Consider the following 20,550-nt stretch of genomic DNA (forward strand, 5'->3'; position numbering starts at 1 on the left):
TCCCTGTACCGCCGCAAAACCAGCCCGCGGCCGCCAAGCGATCCCAACGCTGCACGACACTGCGTGCGCGCGCACGCGGAAGGACGGCGACGCGCTTTACAGCAAGGGCGTGCGTACGTGGTGTTGGTCCGGGGTCTCATTTCGCACGTGGCTCCCGCAGAGTCACCTTGATTCTGCTGTTCTGCCATCGCCGTTTCCAGTGCCAGCATGAAACGGCCAAGTAAGTGGGGTTGTGAGGCGGACGTGGAGAGGCCCTGTTTCAGGTAGTTGCTCTTCGCGTCGGTCTCTGCGCAGACGTAGGAAGCGAACTGTAGGTAGGCCAATGTCTGGAGCCGCGTGGACCTGAGGGCGGGAAGGCCCCGCGTAGATTCGCGGGCTCGCTGTACAGCACAGAGGCCTTCCCCGAGGATGGAGACCATCCGCGCAGATTTTTACGGGCGGCAGCATCTGAACTTGGTTTCGGATCCAGTATTTCATCTTCTACGTTAGCTGAGAACCAACTCTTGAAGGCGTACTTAGTTTTGTGAAATTTTTTTAATGCGGATTTTTACGATTATTAAAGTTAGGAAAGGAAATAGCCTTCCAAAATACGTGTGGGTCAGTTAATAGTAGGAAAAAGGAGGAAGTTTTGCATTATGCAGAACGCGCCTCTAAAAGCTAACAGTGGGCCTGATTAGTGATTCTTTTTTGTTTTTCCCCTTACGGGGGATGGAACTCAGGACCTCGCGCTTGGGAGGCAAGTGCTTATACCGCTGAACTAAATCCCGGACCCCTGATTGATAATTCTCTAGCCAAAGTGGTGGTCGCTTTAGAAATGGGCTTTTGTGTGTAATTTCTGCACTGTGAAAAGAGGTAGGCATTGAGAACTGGCTCCATCCTAAATATCTTGACTCAGTGGGATTTGAAAGTGGCATTTTTTAAAAATTAGGTGCTGTATGTCAGTCTTAACATAAGGTTTGATACGTAATTCCTTTGTTTCTGTATAGAGTTAAAGAAAGCGAGTAAGCGCATGACCTGCCATAAACGTTATAAAATCCAGAAAAAGGTAAATTTTTCGTGGGATACCTTTACCAAACATGCTGCTGATTTGATTTCTGCTCCATCTCCTTTTCACTGGAAGTCTGGATTAATAATTTAGGGACTGGTAGACCATGGGCATCAGGAGTGCACCTGTGGGGAAGTAACCTGTAAATTTTGGTTAACATAATTTTTTTAAGCTGGGTGTGGTGGCATTCGACCATAATCCCAGCACGTGGGAGGCTGAGGCAGTATTGCTGGGGAGTTCAACCCAGCTTGAACATCATAGTGAGACCCTGTGTTTTTTTTAAAAAAAAAAAAAAAAAACAAAACAAAACACTACATGATTTCTTTTGGGAGTGATTATTATTTTTTTTTTTGGTTGTTTTATACCTACACATACATACATGTTTTGTCTGTATGATTCCAGTTAAACTTTCATTTTTCCGGGATTCCGGGATTTTTTTTGGAGACAGGGTCTTACTGTGTAGAATATATAGATTAATGTTGAATTTCTTATGTAGCCCAGGCTGACCTCTGACCTCAGACTTGGAGCAATCCTGAGGGCTGGGATTATAAGCATGCACCACCACACCTGGCCTTTTCTAAGACATTTTACAGACACATCTATATTACAGCCACGTTGATTTCTCACTTAGAATTCTTAAAAGGAATATAGGTTTGTTTTGTTTTCCAAATAGGTTCGAGAGCACCATCGAAAATTGAGAAAGGAGGCCAAAAAACGGGGTCACAAGAAGTCTAGGAAAGACCCAGGAATTCCAAACAGTGCTCCCTTTAAGGAGGCTCTTCTTCGGGAAGCTGAGCTAAGAAAACAGCAGGTAGGTTAATCAAAACGTTGATCTGTGATGTGGTGTGGGTATGTATGGTTTGTGTGTATGTTTGTATATACACTTTTAGTCTAATGGAGAAATTTGTACACTTTTTAAGTAAGGTAACAGCATCAGTCAGTCTCTGGCTAACTTTATCTTCTGGACACAGCTTGAAGAATTAAAACAGCAGCAGAAACTTGATAGGCAGAAGGAACAAGACAAGAAAAGAAAACTTGAAACTAACCCTGCTGATGAGCCATCTAACATTGAATCTAAAGAGGTAGGATTTCATTTCTTTCAAGAAATGGTGCATATCTATAATCTCCACACTCTGGGAGGCTGAGACAAAATTTTCAAGCCCAGGCTGAGCAATTTAGATGAATTTTTTTTTAAAAAAAGACTGAGAATGTATAGCTCATAAAGGACTATGTTCAGACTCCTAAAAAATTAGCCAGGCGTAGTGGCACCCTCCTGTAATCCCAGCACTTGGGAGACTGAGGCAGGAGGATCGATGTGAGTTTGAGACCAACTTGGGCTACAAAGTGAGCTCAAGGCCAGCCTAAATTGCATAGAGAGACCCTGTCTCAAAAAGACCCAAAAAAAATTTCCTTGCCACTAATTAATCAGCTATGGAAAACATGAAGAGAATACAAGTTACAATTACTAGTATGTCAATTTTGTGTTTTCCCCCTTTATATTATCTAGGAATTTGGACAAAGCAAAACTAAGCGACCCAAGCTGACCAAACAGAGTCCGAAGACAGTCCATTATCAGGAACTTAAAAAGGTACCTTAATCTAGGTCAGTGTCTAAAAATGGTAATGAGATTTAAAAATAGTCATTCCCTGACCTGGTATCCCTATAAAGTGGGAATTCTGCAAACTTAACTAATAGGAGGAGGATGATTATGTTCTTGATGATGCTGCTTTCAAGTGCTGTTACCCCAACACACATTTCCTACCTATAATTAGAACCTTACAGAGGAAATTCCATGTGTTAGTTTTGGGTTTGGTTTTTGTTACTTTTAACCACAGGGTCTCACTGTGTAGTGGTAATCCTCCTGCCTCAGCTTCCTGAGGACTGAGAACAGGTATGTGCCACCATACCGCTCTAGACTGTTCTTTCTTTGAAATCCATGTTGATCAAAGTCTGCTAAGCAAGCTTCTGTGTTGCCTTCCTGTGGGAGAAATGATGAGCATTTCGGTATTCTTCATTACACGTGAAGACATGAGATCCAACTCTGAACTCCTTGCTAGGTAAATGTTAGTAGGCTCATATTAAGGGCATTCCTAAAAAAGAAATACTGTTAAAATTGTTCTTGCTTAACAGGTGATTGAGGCTTCAGACATTGTGCTAGAGGTATTGGATGCTAGAGATCCTCTTGGTTGCAGGTGTCCTCAAGTAGAAGAGGTGATTATCAAGAATGGGCATAAAAAGCTGGTACTTGTATTAAATAAATCAGGTGAGCAAAAGGGGGGGTGCCTGTTGTCTTTTGTTCACTAATGAGGTATGAGGAAAACATCTGAATCAGTCTGATCCAACTCTGACCTCAGCAAACCAGAACACATGCAAAGACAGTACTTGTCAAAGACAGTGGGGAGCAGTTGGGAAGTGGTGGGTTGTTTTTTTTTTAACTTTTTTTTCCCCACATTTGTGAAATCCAATTTTTGTTAACTTTTTATCGGTACCGGGGATCGAACTCTCGACCGCCTGCTTGCAAGGCAGGTACTTTATGCCGCTGAGCTAAATCCCCAGTCCCGGAAGTGGTGGTTTCTAAAACTGGTTTTCCTAGCGTTTTTTGTTTTTTGTTTTGCCATTCAAACATTCATTTCTCCCACAGGAAAGTAACAGAAGCTTGCTTAGCAGACTGATGCAATATAGACTTCAAAAAAAGAACAACCTAGAGCTAGATGTGGTATCACATGCCTGTTCTCAGTCCTCGGGAGGCTGAGGCAGGAGGATTACCAGGAGGTTCAAGGCTAGCCTGAACTACATTGTGAGAGCAACCCTGTGGTTAAAAAAAAACCAAAAACCAGGGATAATTCACACAGGGATTTATGTGGCTTAGAAGGTCTATTTGGCCTTCATAAAGAAGTGCTTTACTTAAAAATGTAAGCTTCTGTAACAGTTTCTTATAGGAAGTGATGAATATACCAGATTACTTCCTTTCTACACAACATGAGAGTATTGGTACAGGAACAAGATAAATTAGACTGTGACAGAGTATTTTAAATGAAATAATCACATAGTGGGCCTGAGCAGCAGGAAGAAGAAAACCCAGAACACAGACTTGTGAAGCAGAAAGTAGGAACAGGGTCAAAAATCATTTTTAGGAGTCAGAAAACAAGTGGCTGCAGGCTGTGTTACATTGTAGAGCTTGACTTAATCCTAAAAAGGTAAGCAATGCAGGAAGAATTGAAGTGTACACGTTAAGCTGTATTAAGACAGGCAGCGAGAAAGCTTGCCTTCCCATTTTCCACTTCAGTCCTTTTATAAAACTAGGAAAAGGCAAATAACGTGAAATCCATAATTTTAACAGTTTATAAACTCAACAGGTGGATCAAATTAAAGCACATGTTGTGTTCTTCATTTCTATCAGATCTGATACCAAAGGAGAATTTGGAGAATTGGCTAAATTATTTGACGAAAGAATTGCCAACAGTCGTGTTCAAAGCCTCAACAAATCCGAAGGACAAAGGGAGGATAACCAAGGTACACTTAACTGTTAGTGGTGGGAAGTGTTCTTTCTGATTTTGGATGGTTGAAATATGATGAGTATATGAGAAGTTGAGTTAAAATGAAAAATAAAAAGATCCAACTCTGATTTCATCCAGAGATCGTCTGAAGAAATAAGAGCCCAGTAGCAAAGAGCTGGGCTCTGGTGCTAATTTCTTGAGTTTTACGTGTTGTCAGAAAATTAAACATGTATTTAAAATTTTACCAGGTGAAGGCCAAGAAAAAAGCTTTTCCATTGAAAAATAATGTTTGTTTTGGCAAAGAAGGTCTTCGGAAATTTCTTGGAGGTTTTCAACAGACTTGTGGCAAACCTATACAGGTTGGAGTAATTGGTAAGTTTCAGTTTATCTCATTCTACCTCTTAGCCAAGAATTTTTCCTTCTTAAGAACAAGATTATCATGAAATAAAGGACTTGCTCAAAACTGCGCTTGCCACTTCACATCACACACAAATACAGCTTAAAAACTTAATTGCTGCCAGGTTCAGTTCTTTACTAAGACTGGGCACCACAGGAAGTTGAATTCTAAAAGCCCTTGTTAGCTGGGGGGATAGCTTGGTGGTACAACACTTTCCCGACATGTTTGAGGCCCTGGGTTCAATCCCCAGCACCACATCATTTCATCACCTGGGTAAGACATGAAGCTAAGACAGGTCAGTATTGAACTAAAACACTACAGTCCAACTCTGATGTCACTCTAAACATCAGGCAGACTTAAAATTGGGCAGTGAAAATTTTGTAATTGCCAATATATTAAATGTCTTATATGTGTGGATTTCCCCCTTTTTGTAGGTTTCCCAAATGTGGGGAAAAGCAGCATCATTAATAGCTTAAAACAAGAACGAATATGCAATGTTGGTATATCCATGGGGCTTACAAGGTAAAACTTTTATTACAGATGAGTATTTTCATCATCTTAAACCAATTCCTTGTTCTTTATTTAAACCTGTCAGTGAAAGGAAAAGGGTCAGGCCTACAGTGGGTAGGGTAGGCTTCGAGGAAAATCTGAGCTGTCCAGTTCAGTTTAAAAGACAAATGAATTAGCTTGATTAAAAAGGAAAACTGCCTCAGACCAAGTGTTTTTTCTAAGCCTTGAGAAGAGTATAAGAGCTTTCCAGGTAAAATACTATTATGTTAGAAAAAATAGCTATTTGTTAGGTAGATGTAGACACTATAATGTAGTTCTTTTTAAAGGGGTGGATATTGTTAGGTTTTAGATACCTATGAAGCAAATGATGACAAACTGGATCTGACTCACTGTGCTGAGTGTTTTCAATCCAACCCTGAGCTTCATGTTCTATGTCTTCCAGATAAACCGGTACCCAAGTAATTGCATCTCTTTTATTTTAGGAGTATGCAGGCTGTTCCCTTGGACAAACAGATCACAATCATAGATAGTCCAAGTTTCATTGTGTCACCACTTAACTCCTCCGCAGCCCTTGCTCTTAGGAGTCCAGCAAGTATTGAAGTAGTAAAGCCACTGGAAGCTGCCAGTGCCATCCTGTCTCAGGCTGATGCTAGACAGGTAAAAGTGCTCCCCCTTTTTTTATTTAGAAGATTTTGGTGATTTTTTTAAAAACTACCCTATTTAGGTAAATGATAATTCTTGTTTTGCCTTTTTTTTTTTTTTTTTTTTTTTTTTTAAAGGTAGTTCTAAAATACAATGTCCCAGGCTATGAGAATGCTCTGGAATTTTTTACTAATCTTGCTCAAAGAAGAGGTCTACACCAGAAAGGTGGAAGCCCAGATACTGAACGTGCTGCCAAACTGCTGTGGTCTGAGTGGACAGGGTAAGGCTTATTAATAAAGGAACTGGTTTGTTGGTTTATTTTTGTTTTTGGTACCAGGGATTGAACTCACAACTGACTCATGCTTGCCAGACAGGCGCTTATGCCGCTGAGCTAAATCCTCGGCCCAAAGGAACTGGTTTTTAACAGATATTTTTGTTTTAAAACCAGTGCTTCGTTGAGTTACTATTGCCAGCCCCCTACTTCTTGGACCCTTTCTCCGCATTTTAATGAAAGTATTGTGGCAGACATGAAAAAGGGCTTTAATCTGGAGGAACTGGAACAGAACAATACACACAACATACAAGGTGTGAGAGACTTGTGTTTCACTGCTATTTTCCTCTGTTGACATGCTGATAGTGGTCTCATCAGTTTTTGGTGGGGGCTGTTCCTTTCCTAGCCATCCAGAGCCCTTGTTCAGCCAATAGCGTACTTTTTTATTCTTCGGGTCTGACAAATGGAATAATGGAGGAGAAAGACATACCTGAATTGCCCGGACAGAAGAGAGAAAGAAAACAAGAGGAACGAAAGGATGTGAAAGATACGGTTAGTGACCAGTAAAGTGTTGATTGTGAAGTTGTTAATGTAAAGTGTGTTTTCTGTGAGTTAAAGCTGAAGTGCTTTTCCACCATTGGTACAATAAATGGGAAGGGGTTAAATAGAACAAAGTATTATGCAGTTGATTGAAAGAAGCTCTCCATACTAAGTATTTTTTTACACATCCTGTTAGGTGTATTTTCAAAAAATAACTGGATTAAAATGCAGGCAAGGATTACTAATTGTGCCAGTTCTCTGTCCCATAGGAAAAGATCTCAGACATGTCACCTGTAGAAGAGACAGGAGAGGAGGCACTACCAGAGGAACCTATCATAGCAGGTGAATTTGGGGCAAAGGACTTCACAAAGCAGCTTGCTATAGAATTTTGTGTGTGTGTGTGTGTGTGTGGTGTTTAAATCTTCACTTTCTCTCCCAATATAGGTGACCCGTCTATAAGACCTTGTATTATCTTGGATGAAAAGACTAAAGAGGATGATGCTTACGACTTCAGCAGAGATTATGTGTAACAGAACTCATCATTTTATAAGGATTTTCTTGACATTTCAGGCAAATTGCTAACCAGTTGTATATGTATAATGTGCTGATTTTGGTGTGGCATAACTTGTAAAAATTTTGTGAATATGTATCTTGTACACATTAAAGTGATTAAACAATTTACAAACTGTCCATATTTTATTGAAAAAACTGACTTAGTACAGTGAGGGGACAGTAGTAGTTACCTGGAAGCAAAGAAATCTAAAAATGTATGTTTTACATATACATCAGGCCACAGCTTCCAAAATTAAAATCCAGTAGCAGTTTGAACTGGCTGTACTAGTTATACCAGTCATACCAGTCCATCTGGTCGGTTCACACCATAGTAAGCAAACACTTAGTAAGGCAGATGGAGACATTCAAAGTCCCATCTTGAAAGCTGACTACCAGATTGGACAAACTCAACTTTATCCAGATGAAACAATCTTTTTTCACTTCAGTTGCTACAGATAAGCATTGACGCCCATCAATTGTTAATTCTACTTGTGCGGTCTTCCAAGATTTCCTGAGAAATAATTAACTGTTTTACTTTATGTTCGAGAGCTCCGTATGTCTTCGGATTAGGCTGAATTTGCCTGTTGGATCTGGGATATACCATTTTTCCCAAATATCAGTGTATGATGCAGTTCTTCCCCATGGCTTAAAATGTCCATTCCAGTGGAGTAACTTGGCAGCCTTTACAAACTGTGGTGAATATCTTTTTCCAGCACTGGAACCTTAAAATTGAGAAAGCCAAATGATTATGACAGACAAAAGCAATGCCATACCAGACTATAGAATAGTTAAGGGAAATGGGCTATATTGGAGCTTTCAGTAATGAGGTGGTTTTGGGTTTTTTTTTTTTTTTTGGTACCTGGGATCAAACTCATGACCACATGCTTGCAAGACAGGCGCTTATGCCACTGAGCTAAATCCCCAGCCCCAGAACTTTCAGTAATAACCCATTGTGGTACAAGGTTTGGCACTATTGGCTTTGCCATCAGTTATTTCTACTTACCAAGGTGGCGAACATTCCACATAGGGTCGATGTTAGAGTGCTGCTGATAGAATACAATAAGCAAAGGAGGTGTAGTGATGCTGCCAGCCAGTGTTCTGCTATATAAGCCTTCTCTTGGGAAAGATGACAAATATTAGTGACAGTAGTGACCAACTCCTTTCATTAAGATTCCTTGGGGTTGAAATAGCTGGGCCAGTTATATACTTACTCTACATTAAGTTTCATCCATTTCTCCAGCTGGTTAGTTATATTCTGTCGTTTCCATTCTGTCAGATTTGCAACAAAAACTCCAGGATTAAAGGAACAGGTGCTAGCTTTCATGGAAAGCTTACGAATTCTTTCCTTTTTGTAGTCAAGGTAGCCAATGTAATTGTACTAAAAAACATGGGGTAAATGTTTCAGTTTTGAAAAAGAGTATATAACCTGTGAAAAATTAGCTAGTTGAGTCAGGTGTGATAGCACATGCCAGTTAATCCTGGCACGTGGGCTGGGGCAGGAATTTTGAATTAAAGAGACCCTCTCAACAGCCTTGAGGGTGCAGCTCCATGTAAAGCCCGGGTTTTAATCTTCAGTACTCAAAAGGGGTGGGAGTTACTATGGTCAGCAACAAAAGGTTACAAAAAGATTTCAAGTAAGTTGGGACCTAGCAGACATTTAAGGTGAATTGGGTTAATTCCATGAATGTACAGAAAAGGCACCGTGAGTTTAGTTTTGTTTTTGTGTTTTTGAGACAGGTCTCACTAGTTGAAGCTGGTCTTGAACTCACTATTCAGCCCAAGCTGGCCTGGAACTTGTATCCTCCCATCTTAGCGTCCCAAGTGCTAGGATTACAGGTGTGTCACCACACCTAGTTTGAGTTTTGACATGAAATATGAAGGGAATAAGATGCAGCAAAAAGAACTCACTAAATTTGCCACCTCTTCCTTTTAAACTATTTTACAGGGTGCAGGGTATCTAGTGAGTAGTTTTACCTGATTCCCTGCTCCACGAATGACAACTTTAGTAGAGGCTGAGTCGCAGTCTTCTGAAAACGCAGCTGCATGTCCTGGCTTCAGAGGTGTATGGTACAGGGCAAGAATATCACCTGAAATGGATATGGTGAGGTGGAGGACCAGGTGATGATGACTGCAACATTGGTTGCTTGGAGGCTGCCTGTGCCTCCCCATTGTTTCTCTATAAGGTAACCTTTACAGGAGACCATGAATAAGACACCCATAGCCTGCAATCTAGATACTGACATTATTACCTTGCACAATAACATCATCATCCATGTATATGGCCTTCTCTGCATTGGGAACCAGAATTGGCAAATAGAACCTTGCAAAGGTTAACTGGAAAAGAAGCAATGGTATAAGATATAGTGTCTATCCTTTTATTTGTATAAAAATTAATAGACGTTCTTGGGACCTTTGCAGAAAATATCCAAAGGACTCTTGGAACCACCTAGGCTTGGTCCCCAAGGAACTATGCACTGTACCCACATTAGCTTGGTATTTTAATCATTTCCTAATATCCACAAGTATCAGCAAGGATGCATGGAACTCACTGGTTTCATGGACTCCACCTGGTCAGGATCCTCCTTTACTTTCCCTTCCAAAAGTTTAGTGTCAAAATTCAGAATTTTGTACCTGATGTTTTTCAGTGGGCCACTACTGAGCCATGACCTAATGAAGAAAACACACCACAGTTCAGTTTTAAATATTCGTGTTTTCAAGCCATAGCCTTATCTTTGTGCTCTTCCTAGTATGAGCATAATTTAATGTAAGATACCCTAAGAACCAAATAGATATTTTTGAGCTTTATTCCCAATTTGAGCATATTCCCAATGCCTTTATCTCTTGAGACTCGATTGCCTCATGTGATGTGAGGGTATTCTTACTAATGTCCCTCCATGTACCAAAATTCTATAATTAACTTCTATCACTAAAACACACACACACACACACACACACCCGTTAGGACATCCCATCACCACATGGACCATTTCTAATACACTAGTGAAAAAAATAAGTAAAAAGTACAATCAAAGAACTATTAACAATTCACTGATTAAATGAAAATTGACTATTATTAAGTATAACCCACCAACATCTGAGGCACTGTCCAAGTGTTTCTTGAAGTACATGATTTCTCTAGTCCATTCCAAATCAGAATTTTGTGTACACTTAAAATACAGCCTTGTTTGTTTTCTTGGTTTTTGAGGTAGGGTCTCACTATGTAGTTAGTTCAGGCTGGCCTTAAATTCACTATGTAGCCCAAGTTGGCCTCAAACTTGAGGCAATCCTCTTGCCTTAGCCTCTGGAGTTCTGGGATTACAGGAACTTGCCACCGCACATGGCAACTATAGTTATACTCTAATTTAGTATTTGTTTTTATATCTTGTTGGGTCCTAAGTCTGAATCAGAGAAAGCCACAAGTACAGAAATATTATACAACTTTGACAAATATGAATTTCTTAGTCTAGCTGTTTCTTGGAATGAACTTTGTCTCATTTTCATGGATAAACTCCCATAAGGCTGAGTTTTTATTATAGCAATTAACATATTCCCAATGGCTTGAACCACCAGGTGGCTTGTACCATCGGTGGTACAAATGAGTTGAATCACTTTTATTGGCCTTTTTACTAATAAAATTAGTCAGCTGCTTGATTAGACAGTCATGCATGGTTCAAGCCACTCTGCAGCAAGACACACTAATTATAGTCCCATCATGAACATGTTAAAACAGTACCATTCACTAAGCAACTACTCTGCTAAGTGGTATACATATTCCTTATATACTGCATTTGACATTCCCTAAATTGAATACTGTTTCTTGACTCAACACTCCCATAAATACAGATGAGGGAATGGCCTCCAAGTTTCTCCAAATACCGTGAGCTAGGATTTAGATCGCAGTCTCTCCTCGATTCATCTCACTATCTTGCCACTATGCACTTCCCACTCTAGACCAGAACTAAAGTCTGTCTACAAGATAAGGAATTTGTGATTTTTAAGTCAACATTAAGAAAGCCTTATTATCAAAAAGTTTCAGTATTATTACCGAAGCAGTAACTGAGGAGTTAACAGTATATACAGCACAAGATCATATCATTTCTGCTGTCGTGGGACATGCTTACAATACATTCATCATCTATGCTGCTTCTATGTGGTATAATCTCAATAGATGTATTATATATATATATATATTACATAGGTAAGCAAATCTCACCGAAGATGGTCTGCTGTATTATTAAGTGTGACAATGTAGAAAATCACACTGGAGCGCGTGTTGTGCTGAATGCTGTTTATGGCTGCAATAGCCCCCCCAAGCCTGTCTTCAGATGAAGCAATAACCACAGGAATCTCTTCTTGTTTCCCATCTACTGCATGACTGGGAGCATCTGGGACAAAGTCTATAGGCTCAAGTCCCAGAAATCCTGAATCTGAAAGGAATACACACAAAGAAGGCACTGTAATATAAATACAAGTGCAACAGTTTCCATTTTTGATCAGAACCTAAGAATGGGAGAGCTGATATGAGGATTTATGGTAGTGACTTACCTTATGCTTTCCCATTAAACTTTAAAACACACAGGCCCAAAACTGTTTTCCTCTATGTAACCAAGCTTTTAAAAAAGAAGTGTTTGATAAAACAGGCTGAAAACACTCTGATACACTCTTAGTAAAAAAGTAACCTTTTCAGAGTACATTGTGGCAATTTGTATCAAGAGCCTTGAACAGGTACATGGCCTTTCAACCAATCATTTTCCCTTGCCACATCTGCTAAGAACAAAATCCAAAATGTAATCAAGTTATAATTTTAGGTTAGTATAGTATGTGTTTAAATGCACAAGGCCTAGTTTTAATCTCTGACACTGCCAAAAAGAAAAAAGTCACATTCCCAGGCTTATGTTCAGAATTTGAATAGAAATCTCTGGATCAGAATGTAAGACTAAAATAAAAAAAGACAACAGAGTGCATGGTACTTAGCAACAGCAAGTATTATTCTGTGTGTGCATGTATGCATGAGCACACGTGCATGTGTGTGTGTTTTCCTTCAGTAGTAGAGACTGAACTCAAGGCCTTCAGAGTGAGCTATATCCCCAGCCCTTTTATATTCTGACATAGGATCTTACTAAATTGCTAAATACCTCCCAGGTTGGGCCTGAACTTTCCATTTCCTGTCTCTGCCTCCCAGAGTGTGGGAATGGGATTACAGGTATGTGCCATTACAGCCAGCTTTTTGTTTTGTTTTGTTCTGTTTTTTGGTTAAAGTCATGCTTTTACTATGTTGCCAAGGCTGGCCTCACACTCACAGTCCACTTGCTTTGGCCTCTGAAGTAGCTGGAGTTACAGCCATGTGCCCACATATAGGCTCCTTCTTGTCTTTTACAATAAAATTGGCCCTTTTATCTGTGGGGCCCATGAATTCAAGCACCACAGATCAGAAATTCTAGAAACAAAATTAGTGTACTAAACATGTAAAGCCTTGTTTTTCTTGTCATCACTATATAAACAATACAATACAGCAACAACATGGTATTTACAATGTAGAAGTCAGTGAAAGTGAACCTTTTAAAGCTATCGATGATAACAACTAGCTAAGGCATATATGCTAAGGATTCACCACCACCAGTAAAAGTAATCTAGAGCAGCTAAAATACACAGTAGGATGTACATAAATTATATGAAAATACTGTGCCATCTTCTATACAGGATATGAGATCCACACCTTTATTGATTCATTTACTTATCATTGAATGCTGAGTCCCTGTTATGTTCTAGGCAGTATCTAGACACTGGGGTTACAGCCATGAGTAAAATATATGAATTCCTAGCGTCACGGAGGACAGACAATAAGCAAACACATATGAGTGTGTGTGTGCACACACATGCGTGCATGCTGCACATAATTCATTTCTTGTGGGATTGCTATCAAAAAGTCTGAAAGTCATTGTATCAAAAGATAAGTTTTCTGGGACTGGGGATTTAGCTCAGCGGCATAAGCACCTGCCTTGCAAGCAGGCAGTCGTGAGTTCGATCCCTGGTACCGATAAAAAAAGAAAAAAAAAAAAAAAAAGTTAAGTTTTCTATGGAATAAAGTAAACTTTCACATGAAAATAATATATGAGAAGAGTTTCTCCTATCATAATGATATGCTTATGATAAGATACTTGGATGAGGGCTGGGGGCTTAGCTCAGTGGCACAAGCACCTATCTGGCAAGTCTAAAATCATGAGTTCAATCCAGTACCAAAAAAAAAAAAAGCAGGATTGCAAGTTTGAGTTCAGCCTGGGAAACCTAGTGAGACCCTGTCTCCAAATTTAAAAAGGCTGAGATATACCTCAATGTGAAAGCCCTTGCTTTCAATCTCCAATATAAAAACAAAAAAGAAAACATGTCATGTTCAGTTTCACATAATTTCAACTGTATAGAAAAAATATATACATAGATAAAAAGACTGAGCCAAAATTTTTAGGGAACTCTAGATAAATAAATAATTTTACCAAGTTTTACTCAGCATTTCTTGGGTATCAACTATCAGCCTTGAGCAAGGAGATAAAGCAGTAAAAAAAATACTGTCTTGAAAATTAAATGCTTTTTCCTTTTAGATAAATTTTCCCAAAAGCATGCATAATCTTTTATACATCTCCTGAGTGCTAGGATTATAGGCATGAGCCACCACACCCAGCTACAAATACATATACTGCTTTAAAAAACATGTCATTAGGGCCGAGGGTATAGTTCAATGATAGAGTGCATATGTATGGTCCTGTGTTCAATTCTCAACATCAAAAAAAAAAAAAAAAAAGCACACTATCAACACTACCAGGCGTGATGGTACACACCTGTAATTCCAGTACTTGGGAGGCTGAGGCAGGAGGATTGCTATGAGTTTGAGGCCAGCCTGGGCTCCAAAGTGAATTCAAGGCCAGCCTAAACTACATAGACCCTGTCTCAAAACAACAAAAAAACACTCTAAAAGTCAAGGGGAAAGCTATTATTTTTTTCTTTCTCTAGTCAACTATAGTGGTTTGCAATCCAACAATGATTTTTGGAGCTAGGTGTGGTAGAACACATCTGTCATGCTGACACTTGGGAGGCTGAGGCAGAAAGATCACTTCAAGATCCAGGCCAGCCTGGACTACATGGTGAGACCCTGTCTCAAAAAAAAAACAAAAAACCTTTTTAATACTCTGAAGACTCAAACATACCTCAATACTAAAGCAAGGCAGTATAAACATCTAATTTAGAACAACTTGCAATGGAATTATAAAATAACATGATGTTTTAAAAATCAGCTTACAAAAAACCTCCATAAAATCAGGTTACAAGTGCTTTTATGATTTATTATTAGAGTTCTAGTGATGTGGTTACTCAAGCTAAATGGAAGTAATACAGGTAAAGAAAAGTAACTAGAGTAACCCTACTGACCAGAATGAATTTCAAATACCATGGACACTTGTGTGCTTTCATCTTCTAAAGTCCTGCACTGCAGAAATGTGAGCAGAGGGCAGCCTACAGGGGTTCCTCTAAGGCTGTGATTGGACATAAAGGAATATTCTGTCCAATCAAACCTTTAGCTAATGACTGCACCACAGATGAGAGTGCCACAGGAGTACTAGGTGTACTACTGTGCCTCCACCCAGAATCTTCTGCAAAGCCAAGAAACAAGCTTTCTGTTCCTTAGAGGACTCAGTTGTCCACAACAAAGTAACCTGAGAGTTTAAAGTGACAGTCTCAAAACTTTAAAAATTGCTTAAAAATACAAAACCAAACAAAAATCTGGGCATCTTGATGCACACCCATAATTAACCCCAGCACTCAGGGAGCCTGAGGCAGGAGGATCAGAAAGTTTGAGCCGAAACTGAGCAACTCAGTGACTTAAACCTTGTATCCAAAAAAAAAAAAAAAAAAAAAAAAAAGATGGAGATACATAGCTCATTGTAAAAGCCCTGAGTTTAAGCCCCAGTACCACCTATCCCCTCAAAAAACTGGCCCATATAATGTAAATTAAGACGTGGGATACAACGAACTGCAATTGCTCAACAGATTTGAAGGCATCAGTAAAAATAACCATACCTGAAACTTCCTTCCTCAGCAAACTGCTCAGGCCAAGGAAGTTATGATGCAAAACCAGTAAAAAGAGAATAACAGCCAGCATCAGAATGACAATGTTTACTGAAACAGACAGGAAAAACATGCATTATCTCTCTTTATCTTTCACTAGGTATAAAAGCAACGTAACTGGAAAGAGCACATACCTTTACGGAATGACATCTTTTTCTTCTGTCTTATATATTAGTTATTAACCCTAAAAAACAAAACCAAGTCCCCAAAGTCAGTAAAGTAACAACATGACAATCAAAACACCTAGACACTTTTACTTATGGAGAAAGAAGAGGAATATATGGTATTCTGTCAATAAGCTGTAACCTGGAAAAATACGCAGCCTTAGCCTAATACATTGAATGTTTCAAGATTAAATCAGAGATAGATTCAGTTGTCTGTGAAGTAACCTAAGAATTTAGAATGCTAGTCTCAAAAATTAAAAATTTGCTAAATGGGGCTGGAGGTTTGGCTCAGCTGTGAAGTTCTTGCCTTGCATGCACAAGGTCCTGAGTTTGATTCCCAGTACCACACACACACATACACACATATACACACACATAAAAATCTGCTAAAGGAGGGAATAAAAAAAAGATAGAGCTTCTGAAGCTTATAGTTCTGTTGGTTAACTACCAACTGTTAAGAAAATAGTGTCCTTGGGCCAGGAATTTAGCTCAGTGTCATAAGTGCCTGTTTGGAAAGCATGAGGTTGTGAGTTTGATCCCTGGAACAAAAAAAAAAAAAAAAAAAGAAAGAAAATGTATCCAGTGTTATCCCTCTGCCCTGATTAATCCTCTCTAGCTCATCTGATACCTTCACTTCATCAGAACAAATAATTCAATGGGAACAAGACTGTAGTGTTTAAAAAAAAAAGAAAGGTAGTATAACTAAATTTATTACACAATTGGGCTGGGGATTTAGCTCAGTGGCATAAGTGCCTGCCTGGCAAGTGCGAGGTTGTGAGTCTGATCCCCAGTACCACCCAAAAAAAAAAATTATTACACAATTAAGTTTCTACAGCAATCGCTAGGAAATGTTTCACTAAAGACAGATTTTATGCAACTATGACAATGGGATTACACATTTGCGAACTTTAGCCCTTTCTAAGCTTTATCTTCACCTATAATACTACTTAACTTTTACAAAGACTTGCTTTTTTTTTTTTGTACTGGAACTCAAACTCAGGACCTTGCGCGACATCAAGCACTTGATTCTCAAGGCCTTTGAAGAGAGGAAAAAGATTGAGGTGTTTCAAAGCTGGGTATTATGGGCCAGACTAACAATCTGGGTTAAAGTAATTCAGACAATCTAAAACACAAACATAGTCATTTCTTCCTAGAGCAGTATATATGAAGTATACTGTATTAATGAACTTTCTCTCTGAAGAATACACATTATATGCCCTGTGCTACGTGTCTCTATCACACTGTGGGCTAAACCTTACCTAAAGAAGCTGAGAGATTGAGAGCTGCTAACATCTGCCTGCTTTGACCCAGCTTCTACTACAACTGGACACACAACACACACACACACAAAACCTCATTCTAATAAATCCCAAACAATGATACACAGAACAATACTTTAGTTCATCAACCTCCAGTAACAGTTACAGATAGTAATATACATGGATCCACATGCATGTATCTGTGCTATTTCAGTTAGCCAGACACAAGAAAACCATAACTCTAGCAAGTATTTAATGTACTTAAGTAAATTAGCATGGCAAAAACCACTTGTTGTGAAAACTTTAACACATGCAAAATGCCAATTATTATAGAGTATGTCTGATTGATATTTCATTTCCTAGTAGCAAAGCTGCCTTGATCTGTTCTTGACCTGCTGAGAAGAATCTTCACAACAAAACTGCAGGTATACTCTAAATTTGTAACACTAATATACTTTTGTAAGAATATACAACTATACCATTTGATCAGCAATCTTACACTATTCACTACAAAAGTATTTTTCCTTAGAAATTATAAAACCTGGGCTGGGGATTTAGATCCGTGGCATAAGCACCTGCCTTGCAAGCAGGCAGTTGTGAGTTCAATCCCCAGTACCGATAAAAATTTAAAAAAAAAAAAATTATAAAACCTTAAAGTACTCATCCTCCTTCAAAATAAATAAAAAATAAAGGTCATCCTCACTTCACACAAAGCCTCGCTTTGAGGGCTGTGCTCTGGCTGATTTGCTGCAGAGCTGCTGCTTCTCTTCCTGTATAACCTGGGTGCTGGCCCTCTCTGCCATTCCTTCCGCAACCTCTTCCTAGTGCTATGTATGGCCCTTCCACCTGCTCATGCTGAAGACAGCAGCCTCCTTAGCTTGGACTCACACAGTCCTTTCACCCAGAATTTCAGGTCATTTGCAGAAGCCATTTCGCCAAGGATACTCAAGAGAAGGCATCACTGGGAGGAACACCTGGAGGAAGCCATGTAGCTACTGAGGCAAAGAGCATTCTTCAAAGGGAGACTATGATATACAGTCTTGAGGCGTAGCAGAAGTAGTAAGGAAACCAGTGTGGCAGTAGCAGAGAGAGCAGAAGTGGGAAGGTTTTGTAAACCATTGCACAGGGTTGAGCTTTTGTTCTAAGTAAAACAAGAAGCTGTGGGAGGGATTTCTGGAAAGATGGAGTAGTAGTAAGCACCAAATTACTTATAAAAAACAAATCACCCCCTTAACACCTGCTCCCCAGCACACAAACAAGTCATCAAAGGTGGACATACCCATTAATATGTAAGAAACTTCAGAGGGCAAAAGACCAGTGTCTTTTTTTTTTTTATTTGCTAGCTACCTACACTTAAAGATACACTTATGGCACTTGTGCCTGCTTCTGGTTTTCCCTCCTGTCACTATGGACCAACTACTTCTGTGAAAAGCCATTCCACTGGTGCTCTGGACACTGATAAATGTTTTCTTGGTGTAGCATCATGTTTTTCTCAGACTGTGGTGGGTCACACCCATCAAAATGTTTAAACATGTTCTTTCAGGAGACTCCCCCACTCTACCTCAGCTGAATCACAGGCCCATCTCTCTGCCACTCTTCACATTTTTTTTTTTTTTTTGGACAGAGCCTGGCTATGCAGTTCATGCTGTCCTTGAACTCACTATGTAGCCAAGTCTGGCCTCAAACTTGCAGAGATTCTGCTCAGCCTCCTGAGTGCTGGGATTACCTAAAGTGTTGAAACAATTCAACATATCCAGCCTCCCCCAACCAGACTTCTGCTCCTACATTCAAACTGCTCTTGTGAAGGTCACTACAAACCAAAATTATCTTTTTATCTTCCCCTCCTTAGTGCCAAAGCCACAGGAAAATTCACCCCACTCCTCCTCCTCAGTTATAGGCTTATTTATTTGTTTACTTTTTTTTCCAGTCAAATTTAACAGTATTTGTTTACTTTTGTCTTCACTGACTAGACTGGAAGCTCTAGGAACACAGGGACTTTGACGAAAATGTTTACTGATACATCGCTGCCATCCAAAACTGCCTGGCAAGTGGTAGTAAGCAGGTGATACTGGTTGAATCTAGTAATCATTCTAGTAATCATGAAAACAAACTACAACATAAGGAAAAACACAGAATTGTAATAGCCTCCCCTGATAGGCAATTCCTTTTTTTTTTCCCAAGATCTTTGTAGTTCAAATACCTAAGGATTCTACAGCAATTGGCATCCTACGAAGTGCACCTAAAAAGCAACCCAGAATATGTTTATTCATAAAGACAACAGAAAGTCTGTTCACACAAGAAATATAGACGTTGCAAGTGAAAGCAGTCCCATGCAAACTTTTGCTCTTCCTTATGTCTGCCCTCTCATGCATGGGCTCCTTCGGAGACCGCGGTCTGAATGTTACTGAAAGGCGGAAAAGCACTGAGAAGATCTAGTCACTTTCTCCCATCCCTCCATGGCTAGTTCCCACTTCTCTTTCAGGAGTTTCAGCTCTTCCAAGCCCCACGCTGAGCTGTCCCACATCTCCTGCGCCTCCCTTCCACCCGGGTCAATCCAACCGTCAAGTATTTCTGGTGTGATGTGGCTGTCTCCTTTGACATACTCTGGCCTCTTAAAAAAGCCAAACCTGATCCACTGGCTGGCACAAATAAGGTGAGGGGAGAATGTGCTAGACGCATGATCGCGGCGCTGGCACACTCCTCCCTGCCCGAGGTGCCTAGAATCTCAGCATCTGTAGCTGACCCTGCCCTTACAGCAGAGAGGGAGAGCCCGCTGACCCCAAAGGGGAGGACTGCCCAAGACGTTTCCCTCTCAACGTGTGCACCCCGCCTAGCTCACTAACGGGGGAGGGTTCGAGCTTTTGTAATATACACCAAGCTTCTGGGGCCAGGAAACCCTTGGCTGGTCTCCATGGGAAAGGCCCACCGTGGGTCTAGGAAGCGGACAAATAGGTTTGTAGATAGAGTTTGGGACCACAAGATGGGGGCTGTCTCCACGCGGCGTGAGCAGCGCACGAGGACCCGGGTCTTCTCTCCCAGAGCATTCCCCCTCTCTGAGAAATGCGGCCGGGCCGCCCTACATTTTAAGACTCGGTAGGGCCCGCTCACGTTTAGGAGTGACAGGAGGTGACGAAACGTCCCAGAGACCCCGCCAGGCCCGGAAAGGCCAGGTAAAGGCCCGGTATGGGTCAGTCGTTCCACCAGACACTAGACGCTGGCCGCAGCCGCCCTTACCTGCAGTGGGAGGTCAGCAGCTGCCGCCCGCGCCCCGGCCCGCCCCGCCAGCACAGCGCCCGCGCCGCAGGCCCTGGGGCCCAGCACACCGCCGGACCGCTTAAGTCTGCTGTACTCCGAGCCAAGCCCACCTGCCCGCTTGCCTGCGAGCTTCTCCGCAGCCTGGCAGTACCGCACCACAACTGCCGGCCGGCCCGCGCCTCTGGCAGCTGGAGCAGATCGGCCAGCAGGCGCCACGGGGCAGCCCGGCCGCTGGGGTCCTAGAGGAAAAAAAGGCCGTCTCCATGGAGACGCGCCTCGCGCCCACAGCCCTTAAAGCCTCTG

At 40.7% G+C, this 20,550-nt stretch overlaps 3 protein-coding genes and 3 non-coding genes across 10 annotated transcripts in view; 4 read left to right on the top strand and 2 right to left on the bottom strand.

The window, feature by feature from the left end:
• Positions 1 to 4: 4 nt before the first annotated feature.
• On the top strand, positions 5 to 7,587 carry Gnl3 (G protein nucleolar 3). Of its 3 annotated transcripts, none has more exons than XM_005008695.4 (15): positions 5 to 220; positions 987 to 1,045; positions 1,719 to 1,856; positions 2,017 to 2,127; positions 2,553 to 2,633; positions 3,176 to 3,308; positions 4,446 to 4,558; positions 4,791 to 4,914; positions 5,374 to 5,461; positions 5,932 to 6,106; positions 6,229 to 6,371; positions 6,540 to 6,676; positions 6,769 to 6,914; positions 7,172 to 7,244; positions 7,347 to 7,587. In XM_005008695.4, the coding sequence occupies exons 1-15, from the start codon at positions 208 to 210 to the stop codon at positions 7,430 to 7,432; spliced, it is 1,620 nt and encodes a 539-aa protein (XP_005008752.2). In that variant the 5' UTR covers positions 5 to 207; the 3' UTR covers positions 7,433 to 7,587. The 3 variants fall into 3 exon arrangements, with proteins under 3 accessions (XP_005008752.2, XP_063113313.1, XP_063113312.1); XM_063257242.1 differs by lacking the exon at positions 5 to 220 and adding an exon at positions 276 to 852; XM_063257243.1 differs by lacking the exon at positions 2,553 to 2,633.
• On the top strand, positions 3,351 to 3,406 carry LOC111754678 (small nucleolar RNA SNORD19). The gene has a single exon (XR_002789356.1). It is a non-coding gene; the product is annotated as a small nucleolar RNA SNORD19 (small nucleolar RNA).
• LOC111754683 (small nucleolar RNA SNORD19B) lies at positions 4,602 to 4,682 on the top strand. Its single transcript, XR_002789360.1, has one exon. It is a non-coding gene; the product is annotated as a small nucleolar RNA SNORD19B (small nucleolar RNA).
• Positions 5,802 to 5,878, top strand: LOC111754679 (small nucleolar RNA SNORD69). Its single transcript, XR_002789357.1, has one exon. It is a non-coding gene; the product is annotated as a small nucleolar RNA SNORD69 (small nucleolar RNA).
• On the bottom strand, positions 7,580 to 20,538 carry Glt8d1 (glycosyltransferase 8 domain containing 1). 3 transcript variants are annotated; one of them, XM_063257244.1, is made up of 10 exons: positions 20,358 to 20,538; positions 15,704 to 15,753; positions 15,522 to 15,620; positions 11,668 to 11,881; positions 10,004 to 10,121; positions 9,704 to 9,788; positions 9,429 to 9,541; positions 8,666 to 8,832; positions 8,458 to 8,570; positions 7,580 to 8,176 (listed from the first exon to the last, which is right to left on the bottom strand). In XM_063257244.1, the coding sequence occupies exons 2-10, from the start codon at positions 15,717 to 15,719 to the stop codon at positions 7,986 to 7,988; spliced, it is 1,116 nt and encodes a 371-aa protein (XP_063113314.1). In that variant the 5' UTR covers positions 15,720 to 15,753; positions 20,358 to 20,538; the 3' UTR covers positions 7,580 to 7,985. The 3 variants fall into 3 exon arrangements, with proteins under 3 accessions (XP_063113314.1, XP_003480150.1, XP_063113315.1); XM_003480102.4 differs by having other exon boundaries at positions 20,227 to 20,409; XM_063257245.1 differs by lacking the exons at positions 15,522 to 15,620; positions 20,358 to 20,538 and adding an exon at positions 20,227 to 20,314.
• Positions 15,721 to 20,550, bottom strand: part of Nek4 (NIMA related kinase 4) — a 50,785-nt gene continuing 45,955 nt past the window's right edge. The window contains exon 15 of the mRNA XM_063257238.1: positions 15,721 to 15,753. Within this exon, the coding sequence (XP_063113308.1) occupies positions 15,748 to 15,753 (6 nt within the window). The 3' untranslated portion in view covers positions 15,721 to 15,747. The remainder of the gene's footprint in view (positions 15,754 to 20,550) is intronic.

Source organism: Cavia porcellus, unplaced genomic scaffold (assembly GCF_034190915.1).
Source record: "Cavia porcellus strain 051 isolate PalLab524CR breed Dunkin Hartley unplaced genomic scaffold, mCavPor4.1 scaffold_10, whole genome shotgun sequence".
In the NCBI taxonomy this organism is placed as follows: domain Eukaryota; kingdom Metazoa; phylum Chordata; class Mammalia; order Rodentia; family Caviidae; genus Cavia; species Cavia porcellus.

Bases quoted from the DNA above. Each gene is read 5' to 3' on its own strand.
- Gnl3 (XM_005008695.4), top strand. The intron at 6,372-6,539 runs GTAAGGCTTATT...TTTTAAAACCAG, and splicing joins CTGTGGTCTGAGTGGACAGG to TGCTTCGTTGAGTTACTATT. The intron at 6,915-7,171 runs GTTAGTGACCAG...TCTGTCCCATAG, and splicing joins GAAAGGATGTGAAAGATACG to GAAAAGATCTCAGACATGTC.
- Glt8d1 (XM_063257244.1), bottom strand. The intron at 10,122-11,667 runs GTGAGATTTGCT...TTTCTTCATTAG, and splicing joins AATACAGCAGACCATCTTCG to GTCATGGCTCAGTAGTGGCC. The intron at 9,542-9,703 runs GTAATAATGTCA...TATCCATTTCAG, and splicing joins TGATGATGTTATTGTGCAAG to GTGATATTCTTGCCCTGTAC.